We start from the raw sequence: 23,358 nt of genomic DNA on the forward strand, positions 1-23,358 counted from the left end.
CAAAACCGTCTGTATACCTATCCAGTAGTACAGCAAATAACACTCTGGGATAGAGCTGTTGTTATTCTCCAGTCAGTTTCATCGTCCTTTGCGTCTGATAGTGATTGAACAACAGACCAGACGTGCTATTATATATATTGAACAAAGCATTATGTAACACAACTGTGACTATGATGGCAGTTTCACACACAGCAGCTGTTTTTCATACTTGATTATTCAATGTCTGTATTTTCATATATACCTTTGTGTTGTGTTGGTAATTTTTTTTTATTCCTCACTCAATGTTCACATGATAAGCAAGTTGCTGTTGTATTTTTAAATTCCCGGTGTTTTAAAAAATCTTGAATGTTAGACTGTTGTTGAATTTCTCTCTTATTTTCAGCACCTATTTTGTAAATGCAGCGTGTTATTTTTGTCATATATTTATTGTCACTGCTTTGCTTGAAATGAATACTGATTAAACATGGGATACGAGAGAGAGAGGGAGAGAGAGAGAGAGAGAGGGAGAGAGGGAGGGAGACTACAGCTTTCAAATGCATGTACATGTATTTCATGAGAGAGAGAGAGGGGGAGAGAAAGAGATTTCCCACGAAAGTTTTGGTCTGAAGCATCAGTCACGTCTCTAGAGCTTCATTTCTGACTTCATTTTGGACAACTTCCTATTTCTCTTGTATCAAAGTTTTATCAAATATTAGTCTAAAAGATTATACCATATATCTTATACCCCTTTTCCTATTATTGTTTTAAATTTTTAGTCTTAAAATTTTAAACTAAACTTGATGAAGACACATCCGCACACAGCCTCTACAGACCACATCCCCGAACCTGTCCAAGAGTGTAGGCCAGATGTATCTCTCTATTATGGCGGTGGCGTGAGAGCCACAGACATCATTTTCCACTGCGTGTTTGATTCCGCTGTATACAGTATCCTCTGCATCGAGGATCAAATGGTTGTTAATTATACGCCAGGTTGTTTTTAGACATGAGTCAATGTATGCCAGAGTCTGCGTAAATTGTGAAATATCCTTTTCAGATGACAGCGTGGTTTTTTCAAGTATTTGCTGAAAAGCAACACAAAGACGGGAATGTAAATTTGAAATGCAAGCAACGTAAGTGTTATACTTGAAATGTAAGAACAAATAGTTGGATTACACATAGTGCTATGGACACATCAAGCTTAGCATGATATAAGTGTATGCATTGGTCTTGTAAGACTTCACAGTAAGACTGGCGCTTTCGGTACTGTAAAATAAAAACCTTTAGTACTACAGATGCAGAAAATAGACTATCAGTGTGTCTGTCATACATTAAGGGTGGTGGTAGTGAGAGCTTACGAGCTACAGACATTTTAGCTATTTAATTTTTTTTTGTATTCATAGCGCCTGCTATATACCGGTGCTCACTGTCACCTTTATTCATAACATGCCCTATTACCTCGCACAAATCGGCAAAACTTGCCGTATCGGTATCAGCTAGGTCTGCCCAAAAGATGAAAAGCGACTCCTCAAGCCAAGGTGGTAAAGTTCTTTTCTTCTCCTGATAAAAACAAAAAAAAAAAAAAAAATAAATTGCCATTTCCAATGAAGTGACGTCATGTATTGGACACCATGTGATTTTATTTTGTTTGTGACGTCACATATTTAGCATTGTTTGCGTGACGTCATACATTCAAATGACGCAAAAATGCCATGTCACGGTGTCACATATAATTATAAACTATGTTAACTAGTTTTGTCGCTCTGAGCTGAAGTATTTTAATATAAAGCTACCATATGCAATACCTGTAAATTTACTTTTTCACGACTCACCTGTTTTTTACCTCCATTCCCACCAAACGGTTGTAACAGTGGTTTGATGAAATGTTCCTCCCTGTGTTGGATCACAGCAGCATAAGAGGCCTAATTGGTAGCCGTGAGCAAACAAACAATTTAATTGATAAATAAATTTAAAAAATGATAAAATAAACATATAAAAAGGAAGAAAACATAAGTGGTATTACACAGAAGTTATAAACAAAATTAGTTCTAATAGAAATGTTTGACTTCATTTCAGAATCATGAACTGCCGCCGATTGAAACCTAGATATGGGTGTTTCTTAAGAAAATATGTTATTTACAGCACAGTAGCATATTCAGAGCATATAGATTGCACTCAGCATATAGTCTATAGTAGTAATATGTGTGTTTAACATTCAAGTTTAGATATAGGTTATTTTGGCAGGTCCATAATTTTAATTAGTTAAAAACTAAAAGACTGCAATGAAGGCAACTGTATTGTCTGTGTTGACCTTATCTCGGCAGTTATAATACATGATTGACTGACTTTACCATGAGTATATCAAATAGAATACGGTCCATGTCAAGGTCACCACGGAGGTTATTCAGCTCAAGACGAGCCTCTTTCCATTGTATGTTCTTTAGACTTAAGTATTCCTCCTTTGCAGCATGGACTCGCATTTGTTGGCCTGTCACTGTCCGCGTGATCGGATCACTAGAAAAAAGAGGAGAAAATCCATGTAAGCAATTTTAAAAATTAAAATTGATAGGGGTTATTCCAAAGTATACTTTCACTTTCACATACATGTACAGTCTTTGTCATCCGACCAATTTTTTAAAAATCTTTTTATATCCTGATAAATAAGACAAAAAAAATACATGTAAGCAAAGTATCTATAGTTATCTTAATTTGTAGAGGTAGACAGAATAGCGTGGTGTCGCAGAAGTATTAATAAAGGGAAAGAAACGTCTCAGAGTACCTCGAAAAATACAGTGTATAACTTAAGTTGGCCTTTTTTCACCTAAAATGCTTTCGAACTCAATATTATTCCCGAGTATCTTAATCCTACCTATTACGTGTAGTATCTGATTCCTTTGGTTTCAATCTTCTGTAGACATTGGTAAAAGTGATTTCATGTTCTGTCAACGAAGGCGTGTAAGAGACCCGTACGAAACCACTCCGTCTTTGAGAACGCCTAGAAGTTGCTGTCACTCTCGTTGTTGTCGTTCCTGGTTTGTTCTTGGTGGTGATGACGTTTTCTGGATGAGTTGCTTTTTCTTGTGTTTTGATGAGATTGTTTTGAGCGGGTCTCGGCTTCGGGTTCGTGGCAAGAGCATTAGGTTTGAGAATTAGTTTGAAAAAAGATCTTACACCCGTCGCCTCTTTTTTCTCGTCCTTCTTTTCATTCTGGCTCAAACTTATATTTGCATTATTTCCTGGAGTCGACGTGCATTTGGGTTGAGTCCTGCTTAAGTCAGGGCCAGCAGCAGTGAAGCTTATATTATGGCTGGCAGACGCTGGCGTGTAACTAACCCGCAATAAAAGGTTTCTTTTCTTGTCGCCTCCGGAAGAAGAAAACCCAGATCCCATTGCGGTAGGTGTTCAGGCAGTCACTTTGAAGATTGTCCATGCGGTACAGTTTTCGGTTAGTTACACACGTGTATGTATTATATACAAAATCACAGGCCTTTCTACATTCCCTGAGACTACGTGTACCTTTTATAGATGATATTTCATTATTCACTGCACGCTCTCATAATCAAGAGATATGCCAATACGATAGCTAATGTTGATATGTACAGGGTAGTAAATGTACCTTCATACACTGTATATATACACTACATGGGTTAAAGGGGGTATCGGCGTATACATCGGCTATCAGTAATTGAATTGCCCTAACAATATACCGGTGCGTTAATTATCGATCATACTTGATAAACTTGGTGATCTCTTCTCTTTTGTATTCATACGTATAACATAGGGTTACAGGTTGTGGACACTTACTGTCACGTGGCGCTATGGGTCACATGATATACACGCGCGCACTGGAGGACCCAGGGCTTTGCTTGGTAGAGGACCAGTGGCAGAATGAAAAACATTTTGCTGTAGAGCCGAGAAAGAACTGCACCAAAATGCATGTCGCATATAGCATATTATTTTATATGTTGAGGGGGGGGACGCTGTGTGGGTATTTGTATGTGTGTGTGTGTGGGGGGGGGGGGCGTGCCCGCTTCGTCCCCTAGACTCGTCCTTGTTCATAAGATTGACTCCTTTGCTTATCAGAAATTGATGGTATATTATTTTTGTCGTTTTAGTTGTCACATAGTTTTCCTGTCAGCTAGGTCACTTTTATGATCACATTATACGTGTATTTAACCACTGCAATGGAAATTTAACAGGGGCGAAAATAAAGCTATTTGCACATAATTAAAATGAATTTTCCACTCACTCTCAGTTCATTTATTTTAAAAATCAAATCACCCATCTCTTTCCTCCCTAAATGGATAAAACACGATAAACCTTATCAGGGTCATTCCGCAAAAAAAAAAAAAAAAAAAAAAAAAAAATGTAAATCTTAGTCACATCAGCGACGCATACATTAATGAGTAACATTTTCATAGCTGTTTCATACCACTTTCATATCATTTACAGTTGATTTATTTCAGATTGGAGGGTATAATAATATAAAATATCAAAATTAATTGTGTGAGTCAGTATTATAGAAACATTACACAATGTGTGTGCGTCACTGGCGTGACTCAAGTGTTCACTTTTTCGTGGAACGTCAGTGATATTACAGGTGGTGGTGTTCTTCACTGACAGTCTGACAGCGAGGACGAAACTCGCCAAACCCTTGACCTAATCTTCTGCTTTTATATAGTTATAGCATAAAACTACTTTTTGTTTTGGTGGAGAAGGATTGTCCTCTATCGAGTCCTTCTGTTCCTCAAAACTTAAGCCTGCTCACGTGCCCTCCCTTTCCTTTCAAAGTGTCTCACAGACACGATTTGTCCGGTATTCAGTGCACACCCACCTGAAAAGGTGTGATATGACTTATAAGACCTGAGTTAAATAATAGGCCTTTACATGTTGGTTTATTTAATGTAGGATGCAATGAGTACAATGAAAATGTGCAATAGAGATACCCTTATAAATATACAGTTATACAGTGATTTACTATAACCACTCAAATAATGAAGATATTAACTACTGAGCCTGAATGACTCTTACGACTCAATTGCCAGTAGATGCGGTACTGTCTTCGAAAATTCCGATAAGAAGGGTATTAGTAAAGTACTGAAGCTAATATTTAATCTGGAGTTTGCTCTCTTTGCATATAAGTATAATAACATTTTTTCATCTATGATTATTCTTCGGCCAAGTTTTGTATGGTATTTTTGGTATATTAAATGCTTCGTACGTTGTGATGCGCAGATCGTTGCATAGGAAGGACGCCGTGAGAAAGTGTTTGTAGATAATAGATTTATCCACGGTTTTTTATGGGGCATAATTTGGCGATTAAGGGGAAAATGTCTGTAATTACCAAGAAAAATCCATTTACAATACAAAAAAGCCTAACGCGTTGTGCCTTGAAGTATTATCCTGTGGATGACTAAGACCCCATTCCCATAGATTTTAGATCGATCTATCCCTGTGGGGAGTCTCACTACATTACTGTCAGCTTAGCCGGCTTAAGCGTCTGTCCCGCCTACTAAAAGCAGTAAGGGGGTAATTAACTATGGTGCACGCTCGTCTGACTGCAATTTAGCGTGAAACCCCAGGCAGTTAGGTCGATCTAAATCTTACAACCCATTTCCATAGATTTTTAGATTGATCTATCCCTGTGGGGAGTCTCACTAGATTACTGTCAGCTTGGCCGGCTTAAGCGTCTGTCCCGCCTACTAAAAGCTGTAAGGGGGTAATTAACTATGGTGCCCGCTCGGCTGACTGCAATTTAGCGTGAACCCCCAGGGAGTTAGGTCGATCTAAATCTTAATCTTTAGATCGATCTAAATCTCTGGGAAAGCACCCTTAATCTCTGGATCGATCTAAATCTCTGGGATGCACCCTAAGTCCCATTTATTAACATGAATAGAATTCAAAGACATCAAAGTGAGCAGATTCTGAGTGTCATAGGTCACTGACGTCTCTAGTACATCAAAGACCCTGTTCCCACTCTTATTGTGTCTATCACTTAATTACCCTCTAACAGCTTTAATAGGTGTGACAGACATCAGAGTCGCTTAAGCTGAATGCAATCTAGCGAGAGACCCCTCGGAGATGGGTCGATGCTGCTAGATCGATCTAGGTATGGGAACGGGGTCTAAGGCTCACCAAATCGGTGCAGAAGTAAGCTCAGCGCCTGTGTTATGGTTCGTAGGCACACTTTGGGCAAAGAAATCCAAGATATGCAGTTACAATCACCCGGCTGGTGCAGACATCCTTTTAAGTGCACTGCGTGTGAAAGAGACAAAATGTCTGAGTAATCAATGAATTCAGTGTACCTCATTCTTGAGAGCTCAGCACCCTTGTTATTGAGCATTTGACCCCGAGGAATGAGGTCACAAACAATGAAGTAGGGGGGCGATTTCAAACAATAACTGGGCTGTAAAGTCGCCTGCAGCATTTTTCACAAAAGAGCTTCGTCCTGGAACTAGGTCTACCGTATTTAAGGTCAATACATACGTAGTTCACTGGAATGAAGTGGGTATTGGCTTGTATCTTCCGCAATATCTTCCTCGTTATAAAACAACCACAATGTTTAGTTTGATATAGCTGTAGTGCTGATCTAATCTGGGTAGAATTCGAGTAAGGGCTCATTCTTAATGAAACTATAGCCCTACGTAGATCACAACCACGCGGGAACTCTCGCTGAATGCAATCAGATTAACTGATTAACACCCTTCCTCCTGGCGTTGAGTAGAATGCAGAAAAGCTGGTGATTATACGAGTATACGTGGAAACGTTAACAAAGCTGACCAAAACTGAATACCAGAAAAATGTGCGCTTAGCACTTAGTTAAAGTTGAGAACAATCTTGTCCTGATTTCAAGACAATAGAGAAGCCATGCTGCACAGTTGTATCTACCATTACAGGTGTTAAGTATAATATCATTTTTTCACACGAAAAAAAGGTTTATGAGTTCAAAAAACCCCATTATCGGTACCTCCGTGAAAAACAATTAAAATATAAAGGCAATTAAAGCTGTTAATACGCCTAGGGCGGGACGGTGCTGCATGGTACTGTAGAATATATATTTGAAAGCACTGTGCTAACACTGGAGCCAAGAATCATATGATTTTAAGAAGAAAAACAAACATTGGACCAATTCTGTAGGACATCCACTCCCCATAAAGGCTCACTTAATAGCAGGTGTGGTCACAGTCTGAGGCTTTCTTGTGATCACATGAGCAAATATCACTATATATAGATCTAACAATGCGGGTATTGGAATGCGCCATGTCACTAGGCTGACTCGTATGTGTTGTTCTACCCTGACTTCGGGGACTTCGGGAATGTTCATAACTGCATGAGAAAATGCCAACATGAGCGAATTTAACTACACGAGGACGGTAGAGTAGCGAGAAGCTGATCGGCCATTCATTCTTGTTATTTTAAGCGTTAAGGCGTCAGAGGCATTATGTCTACAAATACCTGGTTCACCCGCACCGTATTTTTGATGTTATGTGTCAGCGCCGGCATCCTGCTACGATTGTCTTGGGGAGGATCGAACAATCGGCCCAGTACGCGTGGATTGTTGTTAGCAGATACGAAAGGTAGGCCTGCGTCTTTGTGATTTGAAATGATTTAAAACTTGTTTGAAAACCACAAAATACGAAAAGGCCACTTAAACTGAAAACACCACAGGTAAGCTATGCTTGTGAAACCGAAACTGCAAGCAGACATGTATAGCCACCCTTTTGGTCTACCCCCCTATCACGACCACTGGGTGTTACCTTTCGAGCCTCCACAGAGCAGTGTGTGTGTGTGTGTGTGTGTGTGTGTGTGTGTGTTCGTGCCTGCGCGCGCCCCACATATACAATGATGGCCCCCAAGCCTGAAGGTACATCTTATGGTGCGTTCCCCATGAAACTAACGTTCTACGTAGATCAAACCGACTCCACGGGGACTCTTGCTGAATGTTGTCAGATTAACTGAATGGCACATACGCCTCTTTGAGCAGGTAAGTGGCGATAAACATTATATTAGCGTGCGGTTGGCTTTGGGAAGCTTTTTCACTTCATTTTGAGTGCGAAACAACGCACACGCTGTTACTTCGAATTCTCCCCTAGCTGGTCGACGAGGTGTGTCATTCAGTTAATCTGATTGCATTCAGCAAGAGTCCCCACGGAGTTGGATCGATCTACCTAGTATGAGTTTCACTGGACGTGCACGCCACCCTTAGCCAACACTATGTATAGAAGCAAGTCCTAATCTGATTTTACTATAACACATATATGTATAGTTCTATTGTATTCACGCCACATTACGTGGCGCAGTAGACGTGTTGTTACAGGCATCAGTAAGACGGGAATGGAAGTCGGCTAGGAACCGTAGACCGTTCCCCATTACTTTCGTCCCATATACTAACCCCATTTCTTTAACTAACCCTAACCTGTACTAATCATATTGGAGCCCAATCTGCCCATTCTTATGACTACCATTCCTTTCACACATGTAAAGTGGCTACAATAAACGTTGAACACCTGATTTATCTCCTTTGATTTATTTATTTGTTTGTTTGTAGTAAACTGGTATTTTTCATTAACTTTCTGGAGAATCGTTCTAAGTTAAATGTATACAGAAGAATTAAAGTATCATAAATGTTCTAATTAAGAGCTTGCATGCAAATTGACGTTTATGGATACCAGTAGCTGTAGGCTTCGTTAGTGTTGTTTCTGCATGGTGATATAGAAATATACAACCATATCATCTCGTACGCTTCGTAAACCTTGAAAACGATCAAGGTAGTATAAAAACCAACAGCAGTGGCATGGCCTAGATATTTTTATGGTAAATCTAAAATCATATGCATGCTAGCTCTTTCAGTTGACGACTGCAGTAGATAATTCGAAAATAATTGTTTACGAATAGCGTTGATTTCAGATATGTTGTGCTTGTTTTAAAACCCATCAGGGAGGCTTGAAAGAAAACTTGAATTATCAAACTATAGTGTTTATTTATTTATTTATTTATTTATTTATTTATTTATTTATTTATTTTTTGTTTATTTATTTATTTATTTATTTATTTATTTATTTATTGTTAAAACCATTCTCTTGGGACCCCTTGTATTGTAAGTGGCAGACCCATTTGCAGGAAAATGTTTATCCCTTCATTTTATATTAACTCCTCTTCACTATACGTATACCAAAGGCAGATCGGAGGGGGGGGGGGTTACATCGAATACAATGTAAGCCCTGCTGTACCCCTACTTTAACTTTCGGAGTACCCCCTCTCCTTCCTAAAATGGTTAACCTTCATATTAAACTTGAATTATTATTATATTGACATAAAACTAATATACTACAGTGTTTATATTTGGTCGAACATATTTCGTGAATTTTTTATTCCTTGCCCCCCCCCCCCACCTCTCGTAGTTGTTCGCTAAGCGTATGTTGTTCAAATTTCCAAAACATTGCACTGTTTTAAATAGTACTGTACCTAAGAACTTTCTTCTCTGTTTAGAACCAGCTTCAACCAATGCCACAGGAGACACATATCCAAGGCAGGACGAGTCCCAAACTGACATCGTCATAGTCCTCGCCTATTACAGGAGTGGATCAACGTTCTTAGCGGAGATATTTAACCAGAATGCAGAAGCTGTGTACTTCTTTGAGCCTCTGCGATGGTTTAGAGAATCATTCTTCAATGAGACGTTTTATATCTACCCTGGCAATACACGAAGGTAATTTGTGCTCTCTCTTCTTTTCTTTTTATCTCTTTTTATTCTCATTTTCCTGTCCCTAGTGTGCTTTAACAGCCCAATGTAATAGCAACGGAAGGAACACTTTTCTTTTTATACCATGTAAATTCTTTGCTGTTTGAGAGGCTTCTCTTATATTCAGAAACACCTAACGCTTCAATCAAAATAATTACAAAACTGTCATAAAAAGATGAATTACATATTGCATTGCATGTGATATTTTAATCATTAGCCGATGTTGTAAAAAAAATACTCATGTGCACAGTCTGCGCAGATTGCCAAAAAAGCTAATATAACAGAGACTCCTTAAATTAAGTATTATGTTGTTTGGGGCAATATATGTGTGTGTGTGTGTGTGTGTGTGTGTGTGTGTGTGTGTGTGTGTGTGTTATTATTAAAAATTCTGGAGAAAAAAACTGCGAACTGTTTGTCTAGGGTTCAATTTTAGTTCCTAATTCTTCTTTGTGTCTTCCAGTCCTTTCCTGCAGGGTAACCGATCTGCCTGTTATATTCATGCAATTGTTTGTTTGGGCGTTTGTCTGTGTGTTTGTCTGCGGTGCAGCATAAAAAAACATTTTTATCTTTTTTGTCTTTACAGGATGGGACCCATGGGCACAATGGCTGCTGACAAACAGGCCGCATTCATGGTGGACGTCCTCAAAAAACTTATCCATTGCGATATAGAGCATCTGCCGAAGTCTGTATATTTCTTAAATATGAATATGCGAATTTGGCCTTTCTGCAATCCCGAGCAAAAGAACTTAAAAGATATGGAAAATTGTTTCAAAGAAGACGGAGATACAAGCGACAAGTGTACAGATATTCTCAAGGAAGCATGCACGAGATTCAGCTTTAAGGCATTTAAGGTGATACGCCTGCCCTTGAACGACCTTGACCCCATTCTGGGTCAATATCCAAATGCCAAGGTCATTCATCTCATCCGAGATCCACGGGGATCGATCAATTCGCAACGCTGGCTCTACGAGTATTGTGGGCTTGAATGCGCAGTACATCGACACTGTAATGAGCATATGTTACCAGACTTAATAAGCAGGAGAACGCTAGAAAAACGCTACCCAGGGAGAATATTGCAGGTGATTTACGAAGACGTGGTGGAGGATCCCGTCCTTTGGAGTCATAGAATTTACAGTTTTCTAGGTCGTACAATGCCTGGCAATATCGAATCGTGGCTTAAAAGGGCCACCGGGGCTGAAACAGACAATGGAACGTGGGGGACAAAAAGGCGAAATGCCCTAGAAACGGCGCACAGATGGAAGACAGATATGCCGCTCAAGATGGCGCTTCAGGTGGATGCGATTTGTGCTGACGTATTGAAACTTCTTCCAATGTACGAACCCGCTTTCAGAATACTGCGGCAGCAAAATCTGTCAAATGCAAATATAAGTAAAACATGAAATTAGAATTATTTAAAATATGTCATTTTATAGTGTCAAATGGTCTCAGAAAAGGTGCTCTACCATCAGTTTTAGCTCAATTAATATATATATATAGACGTCCAGAAAACATGTCAGTCATTTTAGTATTACTCTAGTCCGATATGTGGAAAGCTAGTGAAGAATTTCTTGAGGGGAACGTTTTCGGACCCTTTGCTAAGTTACTTGGTCACAATCCACGGGAATGCTCTATCACACCTACCACAATCTTCGACTGTGCCCTCAGGAATGACGTTTTAAATAAGATTAATTGCTTGGGTTGCCGTATTGCCGACAAACTTTACGATGATTTTTTTAAAATAAAGGTATTAATTGAAATGCAGTAATCAAAATCCCTTCATGTTCTTTGTATAGTAATCAAAAGCGTAGAGTCAGCAAACATAAAATGGTGCTTAGCAACAAAATGTATAACAAAATGCCAGTGAGACCCTTAGCTTTCATAATATTGCTATGGCTATTTACACAATAATAGTCATTAAAAGTAAAAAATTCAGTGAGAAGTGGACATAAAAATGTATAATGATATTTGCATCCATGTTTCCTATTGAGACACAAACAGAAAGCATATAAATGGAGCTTAAGGTCATCAAAGAGAAGCATGCTTTCGTATATTCTACGTTCTGTCTTGTTAAACACTGCCATGTTTGGCCATTCAATTTGTATTTTGTATTGGCACTGGAGCTGTGGGACCGGTATCAGATATGTGGCCCAAAGATGCTTGTCCAATGTGGTAATGGTTTCATTCACAGTTGCTTATTACTATGCATGTGTTTGCGTTGATAGGTCTGGCATAGGTCTGGCATACATTGCACACACTTGATGGAATATTCCGAATGATGGTAAATTCCAAAGGAGTATTACATCTACGCTTTCAATAGGTTCAAAATAAGACAGAATGTTGCTTATAACCATTCATTAGTGTCTTAATTAGTATAATTCCTTATTCTACCCTCAAGTTAAAGTATAATGGGTGATATTTTATACGATGGGGTACCTTCTAGTGATAAATTATGAATAAACTTTAAATTGTTAACATTTTTTATGTTTTTTTTTTGCTTTTAAAACAACAACAGCCTCTGTAGTTACAGTGGTCCTCATCATAAGGACTTTGCCCTTGAGTTAAAGGTTTATCCTACTGGACATCACCTTGTACAGTGTAGGGTGGGGGGATCCTTGATCCTTAGAAAAAAAACAAAACAAAAAAAAAAAAAAAAAAAAACGGACATTGTGGTTCGACACTACTGTTATACCACTACTCTAGGATTTTAAAATTCTAAGCATTGATCCTGATTGGACGTTTTTCTAGCTGTCTCCGAAGGTAAAACAAAACAGCGGACGTCTTTTTATTGTATCGTTGATTATGGCACCCGGGTACAACGCATGTTTGCGGCATGTTGTTTTTATGACACGTCGATTTTCCGTCTACTGTCCATGTGTTATCACTGCAACACACGCTCAGTGGAGTCCGAAGTTCTAACGCACATGAAGTCATTAAAAACTGGTCAATCAAAATTTCCTCATATCTATATTTGTTGTAATTGGTTCATAGTATTGTTTATGAATCAGTTAACATTTTGTATTTTTTAGAACACAATTAGTATTTAACATATGCCCTCTTGTAATTAAAGATTAACATACGTAAAACTATTTTCTTGGATACTGTCATTTTAAACTAAAACAGCAACATTCCTGTTCCTTGATTTTATATCTTATGGATTAATCATATTGTATAAATGTCGACATGACAATTTAACAAGAAGAGAATTGGTAAATGTTCCGGATGGGTTCATTTTTTATGACCACCTCTCACAAAAGTCTGTGTTTATTTCATAATTTTAAGAGATTAAAACAATTTTGAAAACAACACATTTGTTTTTATATCAAAATACTTTCATTATTCACACTTTTTTCACATGACGTCATTAGATTGAATCCCTGGCAAAAATGACACGTTCATATCGGAGACACCGTGATGAGACCATGAAGTGCTGATGCTTCTGCCACCATTACCGCGTGTCATTTATTTCAAATTTCGAATATAAGACCTAAACCACGAATACAGCAAAAAAAAAAAAAAAAAAAAAAAATTCTTCCAACTTATAGCGCAGTAGACACCACGATGTTTCCAAAGCATGAACCAAGAAATTGGCTTCCATGAACTTTTCTATCTCTTTGGTGACTTAAAATCAACTTTTGCTTTGCACACTTGTTGAAAGAAAGTTTTGAGAATTTCTACTGTAGAGGTACAATTACCTTGACCAGCATGTATGGTATTCAGAAAAAGTCTTCAAGCAGCACTAGGAAAACATCGTCCGGGAACAAAGAAAACAAATTAAAATTGTTGAACCCACAGTGCTAACTGTTAAAGTTTTATACTTCAAATTCGGCACTCTAGTCCGAAAGCGAACCATACATTTACCAGTGCTATGAAAATATATTACCCGATATAGAATATCTAGTCCATTTTTAAACACGTTACTTACTAAGTTCATTTATATCATTAAAACTTTATATGCTTTCGCAACTAACATAATCTAAGCCTTTCCTACGATAATTATTTTAACTATATGGTCCATGTAACTGTACTGTTTAAAATAATCTTATTATTTAGAATTACAATTTACAAAATTCATTCTGAAGTTGTTCTCTTTCTATTTACCTATTTATGTCTCGAAACGTAGTAGTACAGTTTCAGATACTCGACTCGTTTAAAAAGCTAATGAAAACGATGTGTGTTTTTGTGTGCACTGGACGGTGGGTTGGTATTACCTTTCAAAAATAAGAAAATTTCGTTTGTTAAAGCTCTTCTTGTCATGAATTGTAATGATATGTAAAAAAAGATCCCCATAACGTTATGTAAGAACGCCCAAAATTGCCCCCCCTAATGACTTAAATGCTGCTATTAGAAGGGTTAAATGTGACCAATATATACTAAAAGACTCATTACATTGCTATTTCAGTTTGAATATCATTGAACATGCAAGCAAGCAAACTACAAAAACACGTGTGCATAACAAAGGCAAAAAGTTTTTACCCATGCCACGTTTTGAAACATTTAACTGGGAGACCCGCATAGTTTGGCATCAGATCATCGGAGAAACACGTATATGTTTAGAGTCCGCTTGCAGCATTCCTACTCTGTTTTCCTAGAGACACCATGTTTGGACATTTTCTGCTTGCCGCGTTGGCGTTGTCTTATCGTTTTGGCAGTGGATCAGGAAACCCACCGCCAGGTATTTAGAACTATTTACATAAAATATATGCACGGGGAAGGCCAAATGTGTTATATATTTTTGGTGCTTTGTGAATAAGACACAATGAAGCAGAATGCATATAAATATAGGTCTCAGAAAAATATTTGGAGACACTGGCTGCGGTGTAACTCTCCCTTTTCGTCTCGAAGGACCCTATCAGATCATTGCATAAAATTTTCCCGCCAAAATGAAATTTTAGAAGTTCTCTCCACCGGTTTGAAAATCCCCACAGACACATTCATGCCCTGTAAAGCTTCTTACATTTCCAGGTGGATGTCACAAAAGAAATACATAATTAAAGAACGAAGGGAGGGAAGGAAATACCTGTAGCAGAAATAGCTAAAATAGCAGATGTTATCACAATCATTTTTCCTAAACAGTCTTTCCCGAGTTTTTTTTCACAGCAGACAAATTGCCACAATTATCTTATTAGCGTTTAAGATCACAACCACTTTCTGTTATCTGTTTTTTTTGTGAATTTTCATAACCTAACCGATCAAGTATTTTAAATACCTAAGATTCCAGGTATTTCTCCCTGCCTTTTGTTCCCGAGTTTTCCACATCTAACTGTTCTGTTATGTTGTTATAACCTAGGATCACAACCATATTCTCTGAATTACTTCACTCAGAGTATCATTTGTCAAAGTACATACAAGACTGATATACAGAAAAAATAACTGCTTAGTGAGGCAATTTATCCCACAATAGCTGTGGTCTTGACATTAATTGTTTTAAAATTTTAATTATATACTTATCATTTGATCTCAGTAAGCGTCATAACTATCTCTGTTCTGTTGATGACCTTCCCTTGTGTGGGTATTCATGTTTTACTTTAAGGTGGTGCTCGAGTTCTGCACTTCCCTGAGCCAGATAGCACCCTATCATGGTCACTACTACACACCAGTACCCCGGATTTAAATGCATTCACAGCTTGTATATGGATCAAAACTATCCGCACCACAAGCGGCCCCATTCTATCCTACGGCTCAGAAAGTTGTCGTCGGAGTATTGAACTTGGATACAGCCCCGTTGGTCACGGCTACTCCGTTGTTTTGAAGGACGTTAGCGTGCTGGATAGAAACTCTCGTGCTGAAGCGCCCCTACCAGCCGACGGGAACTGGCACCACTGGTGTGTGGTGTGGAGTGGTGCCAAGAGAGAGATTAATATGTACAGGGATGGTCTCCACACACTGAGTCGCCCTGTGAACGTTACACTTATACCTGGAGGTAAGACCATGGTGTTTGAATGGTACATAAAGAATTGCTGTATTATACATCATATTGTGAATCAGAGCACAGGAGGTGGACAGCTTTATACTGCACTGAATATACATGTACATTGTTGTTTTTATTTTATAGTATGAATGATCGCCCAAGATTTCATATTTATCTATACCTTTTTCATTATAACTTGATTTTAGGTGGAAAATGGGTGGTTGGGCACACCCATTACGAGACAACACCTGATTGTCCTCCTAAGCATCCATCTTTTGTGGGGTTCGTCGGCGGCGTCAACGTCTGGGACCACGATAAAGTCGACATCCCCGGCCTGGCGATATGTGCCAATACTAACGAGGGGAGTCTCATTTCTTGGGATACTGTCACCAAAACTAACTTCAAAGTTGCAACATATAAGGAGTATTGTTAAAATGTTACAACTTTCAATCCTTTCCTTAACTAAAGACTGGATTGTTGTAAATTAGTATTTGGTGCAAAACAGTTTTCTTGGACACTGTTGTTTCTGCCAATGCTCTCTCGAGGTAGCGTCCCCTATTCATCAAAATATGAGCAAGACTACTTCCTTTGCCTTTGAATTTTTTTCTGTTACTTAAGTTTTCGTGTCGGCTTGCCTTTGTAACCATAAAGCATTAATGAAATTGTCAAGATTAAATCCAATGTGGTCGATGCGCTACGAAGCAGACATTTAGGGACCATTCCCACAGAAATTTGGATCGATCTATTTCCCTGGGGAGTCTCCCTAAATTGCTGTCAACTTGACCGGCTTAAATGTCTGTCACGCCTAGTAAAGCTGTTAGGGGGTAATTATCTTTACCCCTATCTGTTTTGGTAGGCGTGACAGACATTTAAGCCGGTTAGTTTATAACAATTTAGTGAGACTCCCCAGGGAGTAAGGTCGATCCAGATGGATCGATCTATGTATGGGAACCCAGTCTTAGTGACAAGTAAAATGTTATCACATCAGTCCAATGAAGGTATCCGACCATGTAAGCTAACAACGGTATAATAAGAAAGCTTGCGTTCAATAACTGTATTTGTATGAACAAAATGTCAAGCTAATAAACATTTTGATGAAATTATTTTTATTGATTCACAACCGTACCGGTATATGTATGTGTGCTAACCCAAAAACGCTTGAGCAACCGTCATTTTTTTAAAGATGCTAGTACCTCTATAAATATTAATGTCTTTGGAATTGCCCTAACTCTATCCTCTTCTACATTTTATCTAATTCACGAAGAGGACTAAATGTGTAAGACCGGAGAAAATCAACATGATTTTGTATAATCTACATATTTTGTGAGGTTGTTTCAACATCTAAATGCTAAATCAGGCCATTTGTGTGTTTCAGGTCAACCGTTTCTGGCAACGAGGTCGAAAATTTTAACATTATCAAAAAGTTTATTTTATACGTTGTAGCACTTGCTGTCTTCTTGACTATGTACATTTGAAGATATTTAGACCATAAAGTGCCCAGTAATTGGTTTACGAAATGAACAACTAAAGATGTAAATGTTATTCATTTATTTAATGCTGTTGCTACACCTGTCTAATGTGTCTTTAGTCCATCGAATTTCATACTGACGAGAGATGTACATGTACTTTTATATTTTTATCCATGGTCTCACTGGCATTTTGTTATACGTTTTGTTGCTAAGCACCGTTTTATGTTTGCATATTCTACACACTGTCTTTGTGTTTAATTTTTTAAATCAGTTGTAATGTGTCAGTTATGACATTTTGTTGTTTTGTTAAGGGTAATATTTCTTATCAGTAACAGCGAACAAACTAAGCCCAGCAACTGTCATGGGATAATCATATCAGCCTGAACACCATTTACATACAAATAGGCGGAAGAATGTTTAATTAAGAGCTAGACTCACGCTACAAGAAATCAACGACAACCTGAAGTACGTGTTTTTCCCGGCATGCTTAACGCAAACACCCATTTGTCAAGTAAAATTAAAGGGATAATAACTCTTCGTGTTTCCTGGAGTAAACAACAATTTTCCCATACTTACCAATGGTTAATCCCTGTTTTTTTTCTAAAAAGTTTCTTTTTTTTTGTTATAATCTCTTAAGAGATTATAACAGAGTATAGCCATCAATGGAGGTCACGTGGTCTAAAGACAAGCTCAGATATTAGAATAATATCTATAACTGTCGTTATTTTTTTAAATACCAGAATAAATTAAATTTCTGTGAGTTTTTCACAATGTTTTTATTGTGAAATATAGATCTCAAGAGTTATTATCCCTTTAAGCATCTGATATAAAACATGAAATGTGGCATTGTTTGTGTACGATGTCGTGCGTACACTACACTTTGTTCATACTAACAAATCGTGGCCAGAAATACAATATTTCAGCTGTCTATTTACGCAGTTTAAGAGTGCATTCCCAGAGATTTAGATCGATCCAACTAGATCGACCTAACTCCCTTGGGGTTCACGCTAAATTGCTGTCAGCCGACCGCGCACGGAAGTTAATTACCCCCTTACAGCTTTTAGGAGGCGGGACAGACATTTAAGCCGGCTAAGCTGACAGTAATCTAGAGAGACTCCCCACGGGGATAGATCGATCTAAAATCTGTGGGAATGGGGTCTAGGTCTTGATTATTGAATCTTCTATAATCTGTATGGTTATATTCTAAACGTTTTCAGCTACGAAGTCTTTCTCATCGTAAAAGCATCCAGCAGCTTTCCAAATTACAATTGAGTGACATTATGATCCAATACCGGTTTTCGTCGAGATATTGAAGCCTTTGTGTTACGATTTTCACCATATTAGAAGCGTTCTATTTCAAAATCAACTAATCTGTTTGTATTAAAATTTGGTACATAAATTATATATGTAATAGTGCACCAATGTGTAAAAATTTGAGAGCTTTTGCTATCATTTTATTTCTACAATGCCCGATTACATTTGTAAATAAACCCCTTTTCGTCGATTTTTTGAAGGGTGAAATTATTATTGCAAAAGGACTTGCACATACAAAACGCAATACTTATGTCTGTATTCGTACCCGGGTTTAAAACACATAGACCAACCATGAATGTTCCAAAGGTCTCAACTCAGGTCACCAAGAAACAAAAAGATGTTTAGCGACACTTTTTGTTTTTCCGGACCATCAGCTACTTGCACGGTTAGTTCTGACTTCGTGACACGTTGTGAATAACACATTATGAAACAGAATGCAAATAAAACTTGGTCTCGGAACATCATAGACAGGGCATTTAATCACTGACTGCTTTCAGTCTTTGGGACCATTCACATACCATATCTTACTAAATTTGGGTCGATCTACATGTGTAACTCGAAGGAGATTCTCGCTAAATTGCAATCTATACTCGAGCGGCTTAGATGTCTGTCACGCGTAATGAAGCTGCAACTAAACTATTGTTTAGCAGCTTCAGTAGGCGTGGCAGACATCTAAACCACTTAAGCTTAAAGCAATTTAGCAAGAAACCCCTTGGACATGGATCGATCCTGTATGGGAACCCAGTCTTTAGAAATTTCAGCAAGGTTGAACTTTAGTTTTTAGGCTTTGAATTGATTATTTAAGTCTGCCCATGAGCAAAGTATGCGTAAATTGCATATTCAAGAAAAGTCTAATATATTTTTATAGCCATGCTTCGTTTTGAAACACATTACCCACTAAAATGTACATAAAATCTGACCTCAGGCGTAATGTTAAGAATGGCATGCTGATGTATTTTTGTTTACTTTTTTAGCGACCGCCATGTGTGGAAGTCCACTGCTTGTATTGTTCATCCTTGCTTATTCTATTGACGGTGGAGCTGCATTACCAGGGAAAGGTACAGTGTATATCATATCCTAATGTTGCTTCATTAAACAGGGTAACGACGTTATTCACATTGATCTTTTCTATTTGTTTTATTTCTATTTGCTTCTATTTGTTGTTGCTGGGCCTTTTTTATAGAAGTGTTTGCAAGGAGAGGGCAATATGTGAAGGTTCGTTGAGAATGACCTATTATAAAAGAGAATGTACATTAAGCTTGATGACCTCATGCCATCTAAGAAAGGGTGAATTTTTAGGGCGACAAACTGCAGTAGTTTTCCCTACTCTTCCTTTTTTTCTTAAGAGATACTATGGCGTTACACATTTAGTGTTTTCAGCGTTCCTTTTAAAGTTTTGTCATGGCAGTTGATATGCATTCAAATGCAAATAGGTGAATGTTGCCTCCTCGGCAAGGTAACGTTATAACCTGTATTTATTGATTTAGATGTTCCTTGATATATATATATATATATATATATATATATATATATATATATATATATATATATATAACAGGATTTGGATGGTGAGGTAATTATTGTGTATACATGGAGGTAGGATTTTGAACAGCAAAGTTTAAAGGAATAATCGTAAAAAGGAGAAATTTGAATTGTATTGCCATAACAATTAATCACACAGGCACTTATTTGTTAATCAGATGAGCCATTTAAAGTTTAAATTGCGTATACAAGTACAAAATGTGATTTACGTGTATAATGAGACACATTATGTAAATAATGAATAAGATTACCTGATTTTTTTCCTGCCGTATATTCCTTACCATTAATCCAATGTTCAATCACCTTCTGGATAACAATGACATATTGTTGTAGTCTAGTCATTAAAACATCCACGTCCCAAATGCTTGGCAATCAGATTCTTAGCTTTTTTGATAACATAATCTGTTTCAAAAGAAATACATTCAAAACCGTGCTAAACGTCCGATTCGGTGTCCAAATAGTTTAAATAAGAGTAGTTTGTGTTGCTGCTTCAGTGATCTCGCCCTATGTCACCTTCGCTATTCCATTATAGGAGGTTCTCGAGTTCTGCACTTCGCTGAGCCAGATAACACCCTATCATGGTCACTACTGCACGCCAGTACCCCGGATTTAACTGCCTTCACAGCCTGCGCATACATCAAAACTATCCGCACCACAAGCGGCCCGATTCTGTCATACGGCTCAGAGAGTTGTCGTCGGATCATAGAACTTGGATACAGCCCCTTTGGTCACGGTTACTCAGTTGTTTTGAAGGACGTTAGCATACTGGGTAGGTCCTCTCGTGCTGAAGCGCCCCTACCGGCTGATGGGAACTGGCACCACTGGTGTGTGGTGTGGAGTGGTGCCAAGAGAGAGGTTAATATATACAGGGATGGTATCCACGCGCTGAGTCAACATGTTAATGTTTCACATATACCTGGAGGTAAGAGGATGATATCTGGATTATACGGCTATTCCTCATTATAACGTGAGTTACATCACTGTCCATGTACCATTACCTGTCGTGTGAGCAACATCATGAAGATATTCCTATAGAAATGTGCACGTATGATTTAAAAATTGATGTTTAACTTTCATGTATAATTTGTAGGAATCCGACAAGATTTTTGTTACTTCCACCAGGCAGTACTGTGATTTCAGACATAGATATACCAACTTGGTTTTATATGATTTATACGCAGGTCTTACAATTTCTCATTATTTCTAACTATGACCTAGGACTCATCAAAGGGTGACCTGGATTCAGCATGTCATACAGAGTGAAGATATATCTAAGACTCTGTTAGATGCATTCAGATCAGATGAACCGCCAGGCCCGTATACGTAGCCAGCAATTTCAGGGAGGGGGGGTTCTGAAAAAGTGGACCTTCTACCATAAAATCCTCAAGTACATAGGTCAATTTTACCCAGATTGGACCTTTTCCCAGCAAAAAGGGTGGTTCTTTCGAACCCCCCAACCCCCCCCCCCCCTGGCTACGGGCCTGACCGCGGACTAACTGATCCACCGACAGAATATGACCGACCCCACTAAAAATCAAGCCGCTGATTCCATTAATGCTCTCCCCATCTCCACACGCACCATTAAACGGATTAAATCTCGGCTCCAAGTTTTAAATTCTAGACCTCTGCAGTGTCGGCTCGTGTTGAGGCAGGGAGACCATTGGGGAATTACCGGCATTGCTTTTAAGTGAATCGGCCATATTTAGTCTGCGGATCTGTTAGTCCGAGTGTAAGTGTAAGTACTACAGTAACGGTTCAAGATTTTACTGCGTTTCTTTACATAATTATATAATTTCAGGTGGAAAATGGGTCGTTGGACACACCCATTACGAGGCAACACCTGATTGTCCTCCTAAACATCCATCTTTTGTGGGGTTCGTCGGCGGCGTCAACGTCTGGGACCATGATAAAGTCGACATCCCCGGTCTGGCAATATGTGCCAATACTAATGAGGGGAGTATTATTTCGTGGGATACCGTCACCAAGTCTAACTTCAGGGTTGCGACATATTGGGAATATTGTTAAAGGACCATCGATGTCAATGAGTTTTCTTTAATTTGGTGTTGCATATAAATGGTGTAATATTTGTTACATATTTGGTATGTCATCTTTTATTAATTAAAATTTACAGAATACTTCTTCCTTGCGCTAGGAAATTTTACTTTGGACAAACCAAACTGTCCTCGTGTCGATTTGTCAAGTTAAAAATAAAGAATAGCAGAAAGCAACAATATGGATCCATTTTTATGGTAATCGCTTTTAGAAAATAATTATATATATTACTCTTTGTTCAAACCATTACTTTCAGGATTAAATAAAATGTTGAAAACAATCAGTTTTTTTTACAACGTACACAAACAATTGCCCATTCTGCACCTACATGCATAAACATGCATGATCACGCAATATGTTCCTATAGGGGGCGGCACCGAGTTGAAACCACAAAGAAGAGTGGACCACCTACCAGCACTATCACTTGTCATTCAAACACAAAAGATCACAGAATTGACATTAATGAGCAAATATGTTTCTTTTCTAACGAATGTGGATGGAGTTGCTATAAATTACATCTACAGCAACTTTTATCAATTTATAGCCTAACAGCAACCGCAATGTACCAAAGAAATGAACTTTGAACATTGTTTCCCTAGACATTTTACTATATGGGGCTTGGACAACAATTATTGCCTACTTGCCAGAAAAAAACGCAATTTCGAACTTTTGTTTGATTTTACAGGTCCATTATTGTGACCACCAGCAGAACGAAACACAACCTACTTAAAAATGAAAATTTGATAAAAAAAATAGCAAATAAATAAAGTATATTTATATGTATAACTTCAACCTACGGGTTGCAATATTCCAATAAAGATTATTATGTTATTATTATTATTACATGTCCACAATAAGCACATTGTGTTTTTATGCTCTGGGATTCCCTTTAGTTTTAAAAATTGTGCTTCAATCGCTGTTATATGTGTTTTGCCAATGGACTATTTCCTTTAGATACCAAAGCTGAAACAGACGATAAAGACGAAATGCCTTGGAAACAGCACGTAGATTGAAGATACACAGATCGTTCAAGACGGGGCACCAGGTGGATATGATTTGCGCTGACGTACAATGTACATGTATTGAAACATCTTCCAATTGCCGAACCAGTTGCCAGAACACTGCAAAAAAAAAAAAAAAAAAAAAAAAAAAAAAAAAAAAAAAAAAAACTGTCAAATAAAACGCAGTATAAGAATTTTTTAGAAATATGCTGTTTTGTTTTAACGCTCGAAGAAAATCGGAACTACTATCATTTTCTCCTCAATTTGTCCATGAACCATTAAGGTTATTTTAGTGTCATTCAAGTGCAAATGATGCAAAATTCCACATCGAGTAAATTGTTTTAACCCTTGTTC

General features: G+C 38.0%; 4 protein-coding genes across 4 annotated transcripts; 3 read left to right on the forward strand and 1 right to left on the reverse strand.

The window, feature by feature from the left end:
* Positions 1-241: 241 nt before the first annotated feature.
* Positions 242-3,912, reverse strand: LOC147760549 (uncharacterized). The gene is made up of 5 exons (XM_086994287.1): positions 2,846-3,912; positions 2,328-2,490; positions 1,809-1,898; positions 1,435-1,536; positions 242-1,061 (listed from the first exon to the last, which is right to left on the reverse strand). The coding sequence occupies exons 1-5, from the start codon at positions 3,364-3,366 to the stop codon at positions 771-773; spliced, it is 1,167 nt and encodes a 388-aa protein (XP_086850413.1). The 5' UTR covers positions 3,367-3,912; the 3' UTR covers positions 242-770.
* Positions 3,913-7,009: 3,097 nt separating this feature from the next.
* On the forward strand, positions 7,010-12,190 carry LOC106166815 (carbohydrate sulfotransferase 3). The gene is made up of 3 exons (XM_013545471.3): positions 7,010-7,553; positions 9,466-9,685; positions 10,302-12,190. The coding sequence occupies exons 1-3, from the start codon at positions 7,418-7,420 to the stop codon at positions 11,116-11,118; spliced, it is 1,173 nt and encodes a 390-aa protein (XP_013400925.2). The 5' UTR covers positions 7,010-7,417; the 3' UTR covers positions 11,119-12,190.
* A 151-nt stretch (positions 12,191-12,341) lies between these two features.
* LOC106164210 (neuronal pentraxin receptor-like) lies at positions 12,342-16,980 on the forward strand. The gene is made up of 3 exons (XM_013542039.2): positions 12,342-14,390; positions 15,249-15,638; positions 15,833-16,980. Exons 1-3 carry the CDS (start codon positions 14,315-14,317, stop codon positions 16,057-16,059), a joined length of 693 nt encoding a protein of 230 aa, XP_013397493.2. The 5' UTR covers positions 12,342-14,314; the 3' UTR covers positions 16,060-16,980.
* A 2,344-nt stretch (positions 16,981-19,324) lies between these two features.
* On the forward strand, positions 19,325-22,275 carry LOC147760550 (neuronal pentraxin receptor-like). The gene is made up of 3 exons (XM_087018845.1): positions 19,325-19,467; positions 20,484-20,873; positions 21,750-22,275. Exons 1-3 carry the CDS (start codon positions 19,392-19,394, stop codon positions 21,974-21,976), a joined length of 693 nt encoding a protein of 230 aa, XP_086874971.1. The 5' UTR covers positions 19,325-19,391; the 3' UTR covers positions 21,977-22,275.
* The last annotated feature ends 1,083 nt before the right edge of the window (positions 22,276-23,358 follow it).

The sequence above is a fragment of the Lingula anatina genome, chromosome 8 (genome assembly GCF_051362555.1).
Source record: "Lingula anatina isolate TDL-2025a chromosome 8, LinAna3.0, whole genome shotgun sequence".
NCBI classification, from domain to species: Eukaryota; Metazoa; Brachiopoda; class Lingulata; order Lingulida; family Lingulidae; genus Lingula; species Lingula anatina.

Bases quoted from the DNA above. Each gene is read 5' to 3' on its own strand.
- LOC147760549 (XM_086994287.1), bottom strand. From the start codon at position 3,366: ATGGGATCTGGGTTTTCTTCTTCCGGAGGCGACAAGAAAAGAAACCTT. The intron at 2,491-2,845 runs GTAGGATTAAGA...TCTTTTTTCTAG, and splicing joins TCAGATACTACACGTAATAG to TGATCCGATCACGCGGACAG. The intron at 1,537-1,808 runs GTGAGTCGTGAA...TGTTTTTATCAG, and splicing joins GGAATGGAGGTAAAAAACAG to GAGAAGAAAAGAACTTTACC.
- LOC106166815 (XM_013545471.3), top strand. From the start codon at position 7,418: ATGTCTACAAATACCTGGTTCACCCGCACCGTATTTTTGATGTTATGT. The intron at 7,554-9,465 runs GTAGGCCTGCGT...TTCTCTGTTTAG, and splicing joins GTTGTTAGCAGATACGAAAG to AACCAGCTTCAACCAATGCC. The intron at 9,686-10,301 runs GTAATTTGTGCT...TTGTCTTTACAG, and splicing joins TACCCTGGCAATACACGAAG to GATGGGACCCATGGGCACAA.
- LOC106164210 (XM_013542039.2), top strand. From the start codon at position 14,315: ATGTTTGGACATTTTCTGCTTGCCGCGTTGGCGTTGTCTTATCGTTTT. The intron at 14,391-15,248 runs GTATTTAGAACT...TTTTACTTTAAG, and splicing joins ATCAGGAAACCCACCGCCAG to GTGGTGCTCGAGTTCTGCAC. The intron at 15,639-15,832 runs GTAAGACCATGG...ACTTGATTTTAG, and splicing joins CGTTACACTTATACCTGGAG to GTGGAAAATGGGTGGTTGGG.
- LOC147760550 (XM_087018845.1), top strand. From the start codon at position 19,392: ATGTGTGGAAGTCCACTGCTTGTATTGTTCATCCTTGCTTATTCTATT. The intron at 19,468-20,483 runs GTACAGTGTATA...ATTCCATTATAG, and splicing joins AGCTGCATTACCAGGGAAAG to GAGGTTCTCGAGTTCTGCAC. The intron at 20,874-21,749 runs GTAAGAGGATGA...ATATAATTTCAG, and splicing joins TGTTTCACATATACCTGGAG to GTGGAAAATGGGTCGTTGGA.